The sequence below is a fragment of the Pinus tabuliformis genome, chromosome 4_1, assembly GCF_031772625.1.
Source record: "Pinus tabuliformis cultivar Carrire ecotype Pingquan chromosome 4_1, CPIR1, whole genome shotgun sequence".
NCBI lineage: Eukaryota > Viridiplantae > Streptophyta > Pinopsida > Pinales > Pinaceae > Pinus > Pinus tabuliformis.
Window position 1 is genome coordinate 260292115 of NC_142303.1, and position 17241 is coordinate 260309355.

At 43.0% G+C, this 17241-nt stretch overlaps 1 protein-coding gene across 1 annotated transcript; it reads right to left on the minus strand.

The window, feature by feature from the left end:
* Positions 1-16129: 16129 nt before the first annotated feature.
* Positions 16130-16602, minus strand: LOC149175262 (ethylene-responsive transcription factor 1-like). Its single transcript, XM_089421094.1, has 2 exons — positions 16494-16602; positions 16130-16392 (listed from the first exon to the last, which is right to left on the minus strand). Exons 1-2 carry the CDS (start codon positions 16600-16602, stop codon positions 16130-16132), a joined length of 372 nt encoding a protein of 123 aa, XP_089277220.1.
* Positions 16603-17241: the final 639 nt, after the last annotated feature.

The following is a 17241-nucleotide window of genomic DNA, read 5'->3' on the forward strand; positions in this document are numbered from 1 at the left end:
GAAGGTGATGCTGGATTGGGCCTCTTATGGTTGTATCACCGCCTGAACCTTACTTTCTTCCATTAATAAAGCATTTGAGGTTCTTCTATTCACATGTGTTTCAATGATGTATTGTCTTACTTGCGTATTTGATTTATGCTAATCCTTGAATCAATTATGAATGCATGCTTCTTGTAGTTTCCTTTTCTCGTCTTGTTTGCAGGATCTTGTGTAGCTGGGCCCGTGAGAAGACAAGGAGCTGGGAGCAAGCGGCAAAGAGAGAAGATTGGATCGACCATTTGCGCAAGACATCGATAAGTGGATCTCTTCCTTTCCTCTTTTGCATGTCATAAAGAAGTAATCTTAGATAGCTTTGCTTTGACTGTTGCTAAGGAACTATCACCCTTAGAGTGGGATAGGGTCATTCCGTGTCGGATACTTTTCCCCACAACAGACTGGCGACTCCGCTGGGGATCGTGTCTTGTTGGTAGCTTGTGTTTCTTGCTATTCATTTCCTAAACAAAGGGAGTACCGAATCGAACTGCATTCGAATCATTCGAAGGCAAAGTAGAGGGCAGCTACTCTAGCTCAGTTCTGGGCATGTTTATGATTTGAAGAGCTGATCCACAAGGACTCTTATTAGCTCTTTGTGATAGTGTTCATCTTCCTTTAATCATCCTCTAGAGTATACTTGGTTGATAGCCTCTGATTTGGCCAAAAACAGTTGATTTTTGAGCAATCTGTGACCCGGAACCAAAGAGAGACGAGAGTTTTCTCTTCAGTGCAGCTGCAGTGAAGGCTACCTGCGCTGCAACGCAGGTCCCGAAGGGGCTACCTGCGCTGAATGTCAAACTGACAGTGTCTTACCTGCGCTGAACCAGTTTTGCATTGTGCAACTGGGGTTCCCTGCCTTCTGTTGCCCAGTTTTCAGTATTGTTTTTGCAGCCTGTTGTCAACCTGTATACCCATCTGAAACTATCTTTCTTTGCCATCATTCCGCCTCGGTTGTGTGAAGAAACCGTGATTTTTCTTATTGTATTTCTTACTTTCATTCACAGTTTCCCGTAGCGAAAGTGAACTAGTCTTGCTGTGGCCTCTTGGATCTAGACCTGTGATAAAGTGTCGTTGTGATTCTAAGAGCTAGTTTATTGTTGTTCATAGCTGCTTGAGCATTTGCTTTCGTTATATGGTTCGGATTTCAGTATTTCTTGTGTTGAAACGAGTGAATCTTAAGGTGTTCTTTTGATTATTGGACAAAAGCTTGTTTGCTTTCGCTTGAAATTGAATTCGAAATCATACAACAGCTTTCTTTTTGTAATACATCAACATTAAGGAAGAGGAAAAGAAATACTTGCATTGTGCATGTGCATTTTGACAGTTTGCATGTCGATTTAGGAAAGTGCATCAGTGTGTGCTCTATGATCTGTTTGAAAAGATGATGTCTTTCTTTTCCCTCAGTAGTTAAGATTTTCATAAGTTGAAAGAATTGAAAAAGCTTGCTTATCATTCTTAGACTGCATTTAGGAGTTGTATCATACATCACGTGGTGATCCATAAAGGCAAACTGCTAAGCAAGATCAACCTAAAACGAACTGAATTTACATAACAACGCTTTGAAACATAACGAAACACAGTAGAGGTCTAGGTAGAGACGTGTTCCGGCGTCGTTAAACATAGTGACTGTCGATCTCTACGAAGGTGGGTGATTCCTCCTGAGGGACGATAGCACTAATACGGATTTGTGCTCCCGCGTACCGTCGCGTATATTGGGAGACCCCTATAGGAACAAAGCCTTTATCCATAGGAAGCCGTGTCGGCCGCCCTACTGATCGCGATGCAGTGAACACAGCATTCACGAAGATCGACCACTCGTACCGTAAAACGTATTCTGTGGTTTCGCGAAAGGTTTGGCACACCCTCTGCCTAGAACTCCAGAGTAGTTTCTTTTGGCCTTTTTCAAACTCTATAACTGAAAAAGTCCATCCGAGCATTTGTCACTTCGGGCTCGTTAATACATCGAAGGAGACTAGAGTCATCTTTAGCTTTTTCTCGACTCTTAAAAAGTGAAAAAGCAAGTTGTGTCTTAAAAGCGTCTAAAATTAATTCAATTCGAAAATACATTTTACCCTGTGTATTGTTGGTTGATCAAGTAATCCACAATCGTGGAAGAAAGTCAACCGATGACCCATCATTCGCGGAGGCTTACGAGTCGACCGTCCTTGTCTCCGGAATCGAAAACAACCCGGGCAAAGCGGACTCGTTCAACTGGTTCCAAATCTCCTGTCACAGTTAGAACAAGTGTTCCAACGACATCTGAGGTTCCGGTTACTCCAAACATTTCTGGAAACCCTGCCCCTATTGAAGAAGTTCAACAGCCTCAGAAGGACGGTAACACTGATCCTAGTCTAAGAGCAAATACTTGTGTTACTGAATCAGTTCCATCAGTGATCGGTTCAGAGAGTCTTGCTCCTCAAACAACTGTCGCTGTCGAAACACCCCCTTCTTCGGCACCAGAAATATTTTACGGACCTGACGGTCTTCCTCTTCCACCTGGTCTGATCGCAATAGAGGAAGTTGTAGAAGATCCGCAAGCAACTACTCCAACACATTTTGGAGCAGGGATCACTCTATTTCCTACTGCATCAGAAGCTAGCCTATCACCCAGAGAGGTTCCTCGAGAATCACTAGGCAATCTACTGGATAGACTCAAAATGTCTGAACAACCGTCAACATCTAGGACTGTGCCAAATGACACAGCGACAGCAGAACCCCCTGCAGTCACTCCGACAATGTTCGCCGGCATACCATCTGTCCCCAGCTCTCAACAGTTAGAGAGAACCCCTTCGGGGGCCATGACGACAGTATGGTCTGTTCCTGTTTGTTCTCCCGGGATAATGCCCGGTAACTCCTATGTTGGAACTCAACAAATTGATCCTTTCGGAAATCAGTTTGGGCAATCCGGTCCTCAAGGTGTGGTAAACCCTTTCGGTTCCGGACCACCACCGTATGGGGGGCAATATGCCTTTTCGTTACCCCCTCCGGGAGGTTACCCATACGGGAGTTCACAACCGTATTCAGGTTATACTGGAATAACTACAAGTGGTTGGATACCTATGCTACCCCAGCAACCAAGAGTTGTGTATTCTATGCAACAACAAATGCCTATGACGAACATCCCGACGACACCAGCGATTGTAACCGTGTCGCAAGTTCAAACGATGCCTGTTGTATGTCAACCTCAGTTTCCTCAGGTTGTAATGCAACAGCCCTTTGACCCTGCGACTCAACCACAATCGCCGGCTGGCGGGGCGGCACAAGCACAAACGGGTACCATTACCCCTCATCTTGGTCCAGTGGTTAGTATAGCACAACAACCCATGGCGTCACAACCATGGTTGGTGCAGTATCAACAACCACAATTCCAGCAAGTGTACCAAGGTACCGAGCAGCAGATTTTTGCGAACAGTGGGCAACCGTACATACAAAACGGTCCAAACCAACCACTTTACAGTGGGGTAGTCCACCGACCGTATCAATCATACCAGCACCAAGTACATTATGCCGGTATGCAAAGACCAACTGCTCAGGCAATCCCATCGTATCCTGGGTACGCTTCGCCTAATCTGAGTCAACAGCTGCCATTCGTGGCAACTCTAGAGTTACCCGATTTACATCGGTTGACGAACGATCCGATTGCTTATGCCCCTTGGTGGCCAGCGATTCCTCACAAACTTCCCTCCGACATTCCTAAATTCAATGGAAATCCAGGTGAAGACCCGTCGAATCACGTCACGACTTTTCATCTGTGGTGTTCGTCGAACACTCTAAACGATGATTCGATAAGACTTCGCCTCTTCCAGAGGACATTGACAGGTCCGGCGGCCAAATGGTATATAGAATTGCCAAGAACCTCTTTCGACAATTTCAGCTCCTTAGCCACGACTTTCTTAACCCATTTTCAATTACCAATCAGGTATGAAACAGGGACCGAGATACTGACCAACTTCAAACAGACGACAGCTACTCACATATCAGATCATATACATGAGTGGCGTCGCCGTCGTAGGATGGTGAAAACATACGTTCCTGATCAGCTATTAGCTGAATGGTTTATAAAGTCATTACTTCCGGCTATAACGGAAGATGTGGCTAAGGGGGGAGTCGTAACAGAGGAGCAAGTCATCGCTCGTGCTCAATATTTAGACTTAGTATATACTCAGTCTGGCACACTCTACGACAAAATACCTGACGCCCCTAGACCTGAATTTTCAATTCCTCCACCTCCTAAATCGAATATTGACTCTCATGCCGGAGATGGCGTGATTGGCACTGCAAGCGCGAAATCGAAAAAGGCTTCATCCCAGAAAGCCCGTAAGACTTCAGATCAAAATGCCCATGAAGAGATTCTTGCTTCGGAAGTAAATGCCATATCAGCAGATAAAGGCAAAGAAACCAATCAACCAGGAAGCAAGAAGAAGCAAAACAAAGGGAAGAAGAAGCAACAGGGCGATCAGTCACCTGAAAAAACTTCTTCAAACCCTCCTGAGAAAGGGAAAAAGAAATGGCCTTGTATGATATGTGACGAAGATCACAAGACAACAGATTGTCCATACAAAGCTGAGCTCAAGAGATTCTTTAAAAGTCCAAAGAACCCAGCTGTGTTGACAGATCCATTTCCCAATCCAGGTCAAAATATGGTTGATAGTGGAAATGCTTCCCCGTCACAAGTGCTAATGTTATCGATCTCCAAGCAGCAGAATGATGCATTGATTTCGACAAGGAACAAAGATTATGGGAATCCGCAACTGTCAAACGAAAAAGGTAAAGATCAACCTAGTAGTTCGACAACGACTTCGACAGAAGTTGTCCCACCCATAATGCCAGAATTAACAATAAAACCGCCTAAGGGTGTAGTACACAAGTCGACCTTTAATCCTCACGCCAGAGCGGCGCAACATTATAACATAGTAGAAGATTTGGCCCAATCGCCATCCGCTATGTCGACTCTAGAGGTACTACAAAATTGTCCATCCCAAAGGCAAGCGTTGTTATCAGCAATAGGGGGGGTTGATCCTAAGGATTCCAATCTTGTGTCCTTTGATCACAAAGGATATGACCCTCAGTTACCAGCTCAACTAGCTTTCCTTATTCAAGTGAAAGCCCTCAACAAAACTGTTCATCGAACAATTATTGATGAGGGGGCATCTACATGTATTATGTCGATGAGTTGCTGGAAAACATTAGGGTCACCAACCTTGTCAAGATCTTCGACAACATTAAAAGCATTCGACGGTAGGACATATACCCCTTACGGTATTCTAAGTAACTTGAAGGTTGAACTAGGTGGAAAAACAGTAGAGATTGATGTTGAAGTCATAGATGGAAATCTAGATTACAACATCCTACTGGGAAGACCATGGATTTATGCCATGGCAGCTGTCGTGTCGACTTATTTTAGGAAGATCGCATTCCCGTTTGAAGGAGGGATTACGGTCGTCGACCAACAGAACTTCCTCCTTAATAGTTCACAAGTTACGGGAAGCATTCCCATGATCCATGAGAACGACAATTCAATCCAAGATATCGGAGTAGGCCTGTTGAAAGACCCCACGATGATGGGGACTTTCTCGCTACCAAACCCTATGTACATAGGAAATGTACCGTTGGTAGCAACCTGCAACATGATATCTTCCACGAAAGTCGCAAAAGGAAAAGTCATCATGGATCGTGCAATGGTTTTGCGCCCGAGCCCAATCGAAATATTGTAGCAATCAATGTTTCAGGCATGGGAGGCGAGCCCAAATCAACGCTCGTCAAGCGTTTGGGTAGACAGGTCAGGAGAATGTAATACCCCTTTGGATCCTTGGTCACGAGTGCATGCAAGTGACGAAGGAATCCTGCAGTCAATGTTGATTGAGGGGGCACCATGGGATGATAACCACCATCGTTCCCTTCCTCAGGAAGACACTCAAGGCGACCTATATCACCCTTCAGTATTTGAATTCCTAACAAATACTGTAAATACGGTGGATTCCGAGAGAAACCTATCCAATATAGAAGAGACTATAGCCATAAATATCTCGACCAAAATAGACATTGTAGAGAATATTTATGTCGGCAAAGGTTGTTCCCCTTCAGAACAGGAAATATATAAAGCTCTTTTCCGCGAATTTAGAGATGTCTTTGCTTGGTCGTATGATGAAATGCCAGGCATTGACTCGAGTATCGTTGAACATGAAATTAAGATGTATCCTGATGTCAAACCAGTAAGACAACAGCTTCGGCAGGTGCACCCCAAGAAAGCCGCTGCCATTAAGGCAGAAGTTGAGAAACTTCTCCATGCTGGTTTCGTCTACCCGGTTCCTCTAACCGATTGGGTATCGAATATTGTCCCGGTTATGAAAAAACAAGGAACAATACGAGTGTGCGTCGATTATAGGGATGTAAATCAAGCTTGTCCAAAGGACAACTACCCTACACCCTTCATCGACCAGATAATTGATGAATGCGCCGGATGTGAAATCTTTTCTTTTATGGACGGATTTTCCGGGTATAATCAAATTAATATCCGCCCACAGGACCAGTCAAAGACTGCATTTATTTGTCCGTGGGGCACGTTCGCTTATCGAAAATTACCCTTTGGTTTAAAGAACGCAGGAGCGACGTTTCAGAGAGCAATGAATTATGCTTTCCATGACATCAAGAACATCGTTCAACCTTATCTCGACGATCTTCCGGCTCATTCGCAAAAGCGGACTGATCATCCGCACCATTTAAGAGCAGTATTTCTACGTTGCCGACACTACAAGATAAGACTCAATCCGCACAAATGTGTGTTTTGCGTCGGTTCTGGCCGTTTACTTGGCTTTATAGTCTCCAAGGATGGGATTCGTCTCGACCCTTGCAAGGTGCAGGCAATCATTAATTTGCCTCCACCTTCGAACTTGCTTCAGATTCAGAAACTCCAAGGGAAAGCAAACTTTCTGAGGAGGTTCATTCCAAATTACGCAGAACTTGCTAAAGGTTATACCCGTCTCTTGAAAAAGGATGTACCTTTCGTCTGGGACCAGGTTGCGCAAGCTTCCTTTGATGCTCTGAAAGAAGCGCTAGTAAAAGCATCATTAATGTACGCCGCGGACTATCAAAGAGACTTTAACCTGTATCTGGCTGCAGCAAATACGACCATTGCAATGGTTTTAGTTCAAGAAGTCGACGGAATAGAACACCCTATATATTATTTAAGTAAAAACTTAAATGATACAAAAAGTAAATATTCTTATGTTGAAAAGCTAGCACTTGCTGCTGTTCAAGCGATACAAAGATTTCAGCATTATGTCCTCTTCAGGAAGACCACCGTATTGTCAGATTGCAACCCCATGACTCATATACTGTCGCGACAGTTGCTTGGGGGCAAATATTCAAAATGGATAGCTATCCTTCAAGAGTTTGATCTGGAATTTATGAAATCCAAATCAAAGAAAGCTTTAGTTTTCGCAGAATTATTATGCGATCTCCCATCATCGTCCAACGATGAAACGTCCAAGGAATCGATCGTGGACAAAAGTTTGTTTCTGATATCAGCAAGTGATGAGTGGTATGGAGATATAATAGTTTATCTCCAAACCCAGAAGTTTCGGCCAGACACCTCTCACTCAGAACAAAAACGCATTCGATACCAAGCAAAAGACTACATGATCGTCAGTGATACGCTTTACCGTCGTGGTGTCGATACGGTTCTGAGAAGGTGTCTCACCCATGAGGAGGCCGAAAAAGCCCTGAATGAATGTCATTCAGGCACCTGTGGGGGGCATCAATCTGGATATGCTACAGCACAAAGAATCTTACGAGCAGGATACTTCTGGCCAACCATGTTCAAAGATTGCATAACCGCAGTTAGAAGTTGCCATGCATGTCAGATTTTTGATAGCAAAACCAGAAGACCCCCCGCTCCTTTACAGCCAATAATAGCTGTGGGGCCTTTTGCCAAGTGGGGCATCGATTTCATGCAATGTAACCCCACCTCGACTGGGGGACATGGGTATATTATAGTCGCAGTTGACTATTTTACCAAATGGGCCGAGGCGATGCCTACATTGGATAACACTGGTGAAACAGCAGCCCTATTTTTTTTTAATCATGTAGTCGCTAGATTCGGCATACCACAGGCCATAGTAACAGATCATGGATCGCATTTTCGCAATCACATGATGGTTGAATTAACTGCCAAACTAGGATTGTCTCACGACAGCTCTACTCCGTACTATCCGCAAGCTAACGGACAAGTTGAAGCAATCAACAAAGTCCTGAAGCGCATGCTGCAAAGGATGGTGGGGGTTCACAAAAGAAGATGGCATTTGATCCTGTACTCGGCTTTGTGGGCCTACCGAACATCGGTAAGGAATGCCACTGGGTTCACACCGTTTCAACTGGTGTATGGCCTAGAGGCGATCCTACCAATCCAGTGTGAAATTTCGTCCCTTAAACTCGCAATTGATCTCCTCCCCGGAACTTCGGAAGAAGAGGCTCGTTTCTTGGAATTAATCCAGTTGGATGAAACCCGTCATGATGCCGCTTTGGCTAACGAAGCCCATAAGAAACAAGTCAAGGCGCAGTTCGACAAAAATGTTAAACCTCGTGTCTTCTCAGAAGGTGATTTGGTCTTGCTTTATGACCAAGAATCCGATAAATTGGGAGCTGGGAAATTTAAGTCCTTATGGATGGGCCCTTATATTGTTAAGAGTGTATTAGCAAAAGGAGCCTACGAGTTGGTAGATTATGACGGGATTCCACTGGCGCAACCCCGCAACGGGTTGTACCTTAAGCGTTACTATGCCTAATAGTAACCTGTATGCTTTTGTTACATTTTTGTTTTCGCTAGAGCGTTTGTTTCGGTTTAAGTAATCCGCCTTTTTTACACTTATTGCAGATGTCAAATCCATTGGAACCGTGGGTTGGATATGCCGACGGAGCGAGTCGTAGTTCGAGGAACCTATCCTCTGCAGCATGGGCCATTTTTGACCCAAGCGGCGAGTTAGTGAGTTTCAGGGGGGTATGTATTGGTCAATCAACGAATAACATCGCTGAGTATAGCGCGTTGATAGAGCTCCTCTCTGATGCCATCACCCATGGCATACGCCGGCTAGTCGTCAGGTTAGACTCACAGCTCGTGGTACTACAGCTCAATGGTACCTACTCTGTCCGAAATCCAGCTATTTATCGCAAGTTCCTAAGAGTTAAAATCTTGGAAAGACAGTTTGATTTTATCCAATATCAACACATTTCCAGAAACTTAAACACATTAACCGACTCATTAGCAAACTATGTGTTAGATAGACATTTGCAAAATTGATAAAAAAGAGAAGCATCGTCGATGTTTCATACATGGATCACATAAAAAACTGGAATAAACACCGAAAATCAAAAATATATATAACTGTTTAAGGTTTACATATAATGTTCTGTAACCAAGACAAAATCGGTCATATGACCCCAAAACTCAAAAAATGGCTGGGGGGCACCCTAGCCTAGTGATGCTCATGATAACATGCCACGGCCTGTGCAATCATGCGCAGAAGACGAGTCCATCGTCTAGGAACACCAGCAGTATGCCGCTGCAATCGAAGAGGCAACTCGTCGATCCGTACATCCGGAATCCCAAGGGTAAGACCCTCGACCTGTTCCTGCACAGCTGCAAGAGTCTCGGCCAAGTCAAGGTCACGGAGAATAGCTCTCCCAGGAGCCTCCCCTACTGGGGCAGCGGCCGGAGCTCTCGGACGAACTGCTGGACGGACAGGACCAACATCTGCATGCACACATGAGTTTGATTAGAGTCTTGATAGAGTAAAGCACAAGGACATTATAAATAAAGAAACAGTAAACAGTAATAAGGTCGAGATTTTACCAAGATCACCCCACTGCTCGCCATCCGGTAGCACCAAATCCGGATCACCTCGGAAATCCATACCAATATATGGATACTCGGAAAAGGCCATATCCTGTCGCTCGAACCACCTAAAGAAGGTGTCAGTAAAGGTAATCTGAGATTGACCTGCATGTCTGGACATGTGGTCAACCCACCTCTGCATGCGTGGCTCAGTGGGAGAAGGCAAGTCGAGTGCAATGTACTGAGGTTGCATCAGTGGTATCTTCTCCAAAGCGAAGGCAGTCAGAACTGAACCAAAACCAAAATTCTTCAGCTTCCCGTCCTTTACTTTGGTCAACTGGCTTTTCATCTGAACCAGTACTGCATCACACCAGTTAAAAACTTTCGGCTGAAGACACTCCAGGGCATGCTGCACATAAGACCTGTTGGCAACATGAGGGGATGCACTACCGGCCATCCTACAAATCGTGTACAGAATAGACCTGAGAGACCTGTCAGTGATCTCACGGATAGTAACCTTGCCGTCTCTGCTCGGCTGGGATCCTTCCCTACAATACTGGCGGACATAGTCTCTCACGGAATCACTCCCTCGGGCCGAACCGGACAAGGAAATGGGGGCACCCCGCCTTGACAACCCAGTCAAGAAGTAAATGTCCACTATGGTCAAGGGAATGGACTTGCCCCTAATCTGGAACACTTGGTTAACAGGATCCCAAGCATCAAGCAGGTACTGCAGTAAAAGTATCTGTGCCCTCATGCTAGAAATGCGGAAGAATTTTAGCAAGTCGCAGTTCCGCAGCGCGTTCACCGTAACAGGATCATGAAGGGCAATCATGTCCTCCTCTTCATGCTCTCGTTCTCGCCATGTAAGAGTCATTCTGCTCCAATAAACTCTGCAAAACAAATAAGAGGAGGAGTAAGATCCCTGACTTGGTGAAAAAATGGCAAAATTTCCATGAAAAATTGTGCAACAAAGAAGCTTTTCTACGCCCAACGCAGGTAGAGAAGGGTCCCACCTGCGTTGAGGGACAAAATGCCCTTAAACAGCTTGAACCCCAACGCAGGTTTCGAATGAGGCACCTGCGCTGATGGCAGAGCGCCCTAATGAAACCCCAGGGGCTCATGGGGGCAAGAAAACGGGCACAAAACTGGAAAATGAAACCATGAAAAGGGAGAGCTAAGGTTTAGCTCCTACCTGGTCCAGACGGCGCTGAGAATCGTCCACAGAATCTCCCGAAATCAGCTGGTGAAAAATCAAAAGGAAGAGGCACCTCCAAAGCTCCAACAAGCCAAATGCAAATGAAATGGTAAAATGAGAGGTAAAAATATCTTTTAATTGCTTTTTACGTAGTTCAAAGTGAAATATTAACATTTTTACCTCATAATATCTATTTCTAACTAAGTTTGTTGCAGCAATGGATGATACAGTACTATCTCTGAAAAAGAAAAGACTAGTCATGGTAAAATATGAGTTTGATCTTATAAAACGAGCAGTTTTGGCAAAGTTCATGCTCGTTAAAAAATAAACGCAACACGAGCAGTTTTGGCAAAGTTCATGCTCGTTAAAAAATAAACGCAAAAACGAGCAGTTTTGGCAAAGTTCATGCTCGTTAAAAAATAAACGCAAAACCGAGCAGTTTTAGCAAGAGTTCATGCTCGTTAAAAAATAAATGCACATGTGAGCAAGCTTCCCCCAGAGTTCAAGCTCATCAAGAAAAATGAACCGGTAAATAACCATTTGAGACCGTAAATTCATCAGCCATAAAAACCTTGGTCGTGTTTGCACCGTCACCTCCACTCGTCATTTGGCCGATCATTCACATCCACTTGATTGTTTACCTATTTTGAGGAACAGCTGCGAAGAGTGATTTCACCTAGCCATCCTTGTGACACTGCCGTGATTGGAAAATTCCAACCTGTACCTGGAATCTGCTGCTATCCCTGTTTATCACTCGTTCCTCAAAATACGAGTCTTCTTTGAGCTCTTTTCACTGACTCGTAAAATATGAAAAGTTTGCCGAGTTTTGGCCTTCCAGCTCGTTAAAAGGACCGGAAGAGCTATCCCTCCTCTAGATTTTAATCTTTTTGGACCTGAGGGATTATTGCACAAAAAGATCGAGCGCTTGTCTAGTTCAGCTCGATAAAGCTATCGAACATTCATCCCTTCTGTATTGTTTTATACTTTTTCGGACTTAAGGGATTAGATGACGAAAAAGGACCTTTGGAGTTGACTTTATGTACCCTTTTTAGACTCTCTAAAAATGAAAAGGACCGAGTTGTCTTTGTCGCTGGGCTCGTTAAAAATACTGAATAGCGACAAACTTGTCTTTAGACGAGAACGAGTTTCCCTGTCGCTAGGCTCGTTAAAATATAGCGATGGGCTTGCCCGAAGGGCAGGTTATAGAACAAGCATATGTTATCCTCCTCAAGCTTGACAAAAATAAAGAGGTACTGGTCAGAAATGATTGGGGAAAAATTGGGAGAACCTCAAAGCTTAATGGTAGCAAGTCGCTCTTGAACATGACACTTTTGCCTCCGTAAAAACATCGGGTTGGGTTGTTTTCATTCACCGGTCCCTTCACCATGGTCTCGCCATACCATCCACATTTGGGGTAATGCTACCGATCCATCACATCAGTGTCGTTATATGTTCAAGAGATGTCATTCAGAGAGTGTCAACCGGGTCCCATCCACTGCCATACATCATCTTTCATCCTTTCATGACCGCCACCCTGAATCATATTTCACAGATCGTTTTCACCATCATCACAATTACTAGCTCCGTTCCGTGTCACTGATGTGGGATTCATTAAGGCCCTCCTTTGACAGATCGCTTCTTGTCGACATCAGCTCATTATCCAAGAAGTTGATCTAGGGACACCCCCTCAGTACTTTGAAGCTTGCATGCCTCAATGGAAAGTTTCTCACTTCCGGCGACAGGTATACATTAATGACCTTCGACCGGAAGACTTTGCGTGGTGTTCGACGCCAAATCCTATATTCATGCCACGTGAATTGTGCTGTAGTACCTTGAGGGTCATCATCATTATCGGTGATTCCTCTCGCGCTTGTTAACAGTTTACATTATTGACTGGTAATCAAGCGATGTCTTTCCATGTTCGACTCCAAGAAATTCTCACATGGATCGACCTGTACTTAGAGTGAAGATCGGACAAGTTTGAAGACCCCGGATCTAGTTTCATCCATCCGGGCTGCGATATATATTCAGGAGATAAAGACATAGACATGTGCAGCAGATGATCATCCTACTAAAAGGATGATAATTTAAGTAGAGAATTATCAGTCTACTATCAGACGATCGTCTGTTTATGTACAGAAAATGTATTTATAAAGCTGAGCATGGGAAATGCCCGCATCAGCTAGATCATGAAAGCAGTATGAAAAATAATGTATTGTATTGTATTTTGTTACAGGTCACCTCCCGACGATTGAATGAACTTCGGATCCTCCTAATAAAGCATTTCACCCGATAAACGACCTCATACTTTAGGGGGCAACTGTTATAGACATTTTTGTGCCTTACAGCATAGAGCATGAAATGTCGATAATCTAAGGGATCCAAAGTCCCTAAACATGTTGTTCCTACCCCTAGAGGAACAAGGTCAGCAAACCACAGCACTTCAGATTAGTTCTCCACTGAAAAACACTCAAAAACAGGTCAATTTTGGATCAAAGCAGCTGCTCCACTGAGCATCTGCGCTGAATGTCAACTGCTCCATGGTGTACCTGCGCTGAATGTCAACTTCATCAAAGGCTACCTGCGCTGAGCGAGTTTGGACATGTGGAGGAATCTTTCCTCAATGTGCCAGTGCTCAGGAAGCTTCCAAATTGACACTTGGATCAGAAGATTCGCCTAATGATGAGTAAAGAGGTTCTAAAACTCCAAGTGGAAGGTAGAATCTCCGAGTGGACTCAAGAACTAAAGAACAACTGGGGTTGAAGAGGACAACAGTCACACATCAAGCTGACTTATCTTCACTCCAAAACTCTATATAAGGATCTCATCCCATGGGATCTGGAGGCCGGAATTTTGTGCAAAGAATTGTTGTTGGTTTACAGTTGAGACTATTGGGTGATTGCTTGAGGGAGGTGAAGAGGAGATTTCTTTCCGTCGGGAAGGTGGTGCTGGATTGGGCCTCTTATGGTTGTATCACCGCCTAAACCTTACTTTCTTCCATTAATAAAGCATTTGAGGTTCTTCTATTCGCATGTGTTTCAATGATGTATTGTCTTACTTGCGTATTTGATTTATGTTAATCCTTGAATCAATTATGAATGCATGCTTCTTGTAGTTTCCTTTTCTCGTCTTGTTTGCAGGATCTTGTGTAGCTGGGCCCGTGAGAAGACAAGGAGCTGGGAGCAAGCGGCAAAGAGAGAAGATTGGATCGACCATTTGCGCAAGACATCGGTAAGTGGATCTCTTCCTTTCCTCTTTTGCATGTCATAAAGAAGTAATCTTAGATAGCTTTGCTTTGACTGTTGCTAAGGAACTATCACCCTTAGAGTGGGATAGGGTCATTCCGTGTCGGATACTTTTCCCCACAACACATGCTCAATGCTGTAAGGCACAAAAATGTCTATAACAAATGTGAACTCCCATTAGCAATACCATTTCTCCTTGAACCATCTTACAAGTTTCCTTTTCAAATGTAGTAGTTACACCTACATCGCTCACCCTACTCATAGATACCATGTTTCTAGCTAGCCCTTAAACGTGTAGAACACCAAGGAATGTTCTAACCCTTCCATCTTTGAGCATCAAAATTTAGTTTATTTGTCTTGTGATCTTGTTTGTCTAGTCATTTCCAAGGAAAACATCACCTCCATCACACCTTTCATATTCACAAAACTACTTCCTATGTGGAGTCATATGAAAGGAGGCACCTAAGTGGATCAACCATATGTCATGATCTAAGAAGCTAAACACACATCCCCTCCTTCCTTTAAGGAGGTTTTATCTTCTTTGGAGGAACCATCATTATATCCCTTCCCTCTCTCAAAGATTTTAGATCTACAATTCTTCCTGAAATTCTCTTATGTTCCACATTTCCAACACCCCTTTACAAATTTTCCTGGAGATTTAGATATACCTCTAGATTTAGATCTTGCACTTCAGGACTTATTATTGTTTCTACCCTATGAACACCCTTATATATAAGGCATATGTACTCTAATTTTCTATGTTTTTCTGCCTTATCGCCTCCAACAATAGGGATGAGACCACATCATCAAAACATAACGTAGTTACATTACTACCTTTGGCTATAACCAAACTAACCCATGAGTCTGATAAAGAGCATAATAAATTGATATGCTTATCTTCATCAAAATAGAAATTTATGGACTTGCCATGGTACTGAAGGCATTTGGATGAACCATCGCCAAGTCCCCATCATTCATCTTTGGGTTCCACAACTTATTCCACAAGAACAATTTGTTTACCACAAACTTACAATAATACAACGGGCCCAACTTGTTTTATAATTTCTTCATTATAGCTTCTCCTAAAACATTTAGTAATGCTAAATCTGAGAGACACAATTGTATTGTGCTCTTTCCCTTCCAATCCAACTCGGTTTATAAATTCTTTCAACATCTCCATCAACTTAATATCTACAACAATCCACTAATTTTTGACTACCTAAAGATATTCCGTCTTGAGTTTCCACAACTCAAAAATTTGCCCATTAAATTTCTCTATCTCTATTTGTGAACCAATCACCATTATTTTCTAACACAAAAATCACCAACCATAGCAACAAGATTTATCATGAACCCAAAATAATGGAACCCTTTGCCATAAAGGTGTCTCCTGAAGCAAATAACCATTTTGATACCAAGTACAGGTTTTAAATCTTATACAATAATGCAATACATAGAAAAAAATTTAATAAACACAAAATAAAATCAATACCCATTACACATTACACAAAGATTTACTAATATAAACACAAATCATTAAAACGAATATAAACATCCCAATAGGAACCATTTTACCACAAATGAATTTAATTCCAACATCCTATCTTCAGATTCAGTATATACTTTACTGAAAGCGAATAATAAAACATAAACAAACAAGTCCAAAACACGAGTTCAGAAGACTGTAAATGCTATAAATAGGCTGCAACACAAACCACTAGGGATGAGCTGAATCTGAAATTCCCTGATGGCTCTAACAACCCAACGTCTGATTCCTGGGTTTTACATTACGGTCCATTTTCCTGCTAGTATCCATTTTCCATTTTAGTCGTCAGGAAAGTTAAGCTTGGCTTTCTTTCCTCTCATCTTTTTAGCCTCTGCATCATACGCCTTGGCGGCTTCCTCTGCCGTATTAAACGTTCCAAGCCAAACCATAAAGCCCTTTCTTGGATCTCGAATCTCCGCAGCCCATTTTCCCTTTGGACGCCGCCTGATACCTTTGTACGAAGTTGTCCTCTTCCTCCCGGTGCTTTTGGCAGAAGACTTTTCGAAATCCTTCAGAGGAGGAATCGCCTCATTTTCACCACCTTCAAAACCCAACCAGAGTCAAAATAACATAAAAAAGAAAACCCTGCAAAGCAATAGCAATTTCACCTGAAGAAAATGCAATTTCTAAAATGCAGCTCACCTGAAGATTCCGACACAGCTCCACCATTGAAGAACAACTTATCGAAATCCCTCGGAGTTACACGCAGAGATCTGTTGAGGGAAACGAGATTTGCTTCAGGTCCACACATCTTTTTGTTTTAAAAACAGAAGGTGAAGCAAAGCAAAACAAAGACCTGATCAAGAAAATACTGATTAGTCACGATGAAAACACAAGCTGGAGCTCTAGCAACCACCTGATTAAGAAAATATTGATTAGTCACAATGAAATATGGGCTCAATACTGATTAGTCACAAGCTGAACCTGTAGCAACCACCTGATCAACAAACCAAGCTGAAACAGAAGCTGAACTTGTAGCAACCACCTGATCAAGAAAATACTTATTAGTCACAATGAAATATGGGCTCTGCTTCTGCTAACGCTAAAGCTTATATAAGCAGGAAGAGGACCAAGACCGACATATTTCAATTAATAAATAGCAACTGTTTAAAACTGTTTACATACATAAAATAAACTAGTTCGACGATGATAGCTTATCTCTGAGAAGAGATGTAACAAGTACACACATTCTAAATTGTGTTCAAATGAGGGTCGAAGACCTTTTTATCATCAAGAAACAATGCAAAACCCTAAAAATCCAAAAATCTAACCCTAACCGATGAAGTGCTAAAAATTTGTGGGCTTGCGAAGGTCAGTTGGAATGTCAAATTCCCAGGGTCGTACCTTTGGCATACTATATATGTTTGGCACACATGATACGTCATTAAAA

Excerpts from the sequence above, each read along its gene's own strand:
- LOC149175262 (XM_089421094.1), bottom strand. The coding sequence starts at position 16,602 with ATGTGTGGACCTGAAGCAAATCTCGTTTCCCTCAACAGATCTCTGCGT. Across the intron at positions 16,393-16,493 it reads AGCTGTGTCGGAATCTTCAG|GTGGTGAAAATGAGGCGATT; the intron begins GTGAGCTGCATT and ends TGGGTTTTGAAG.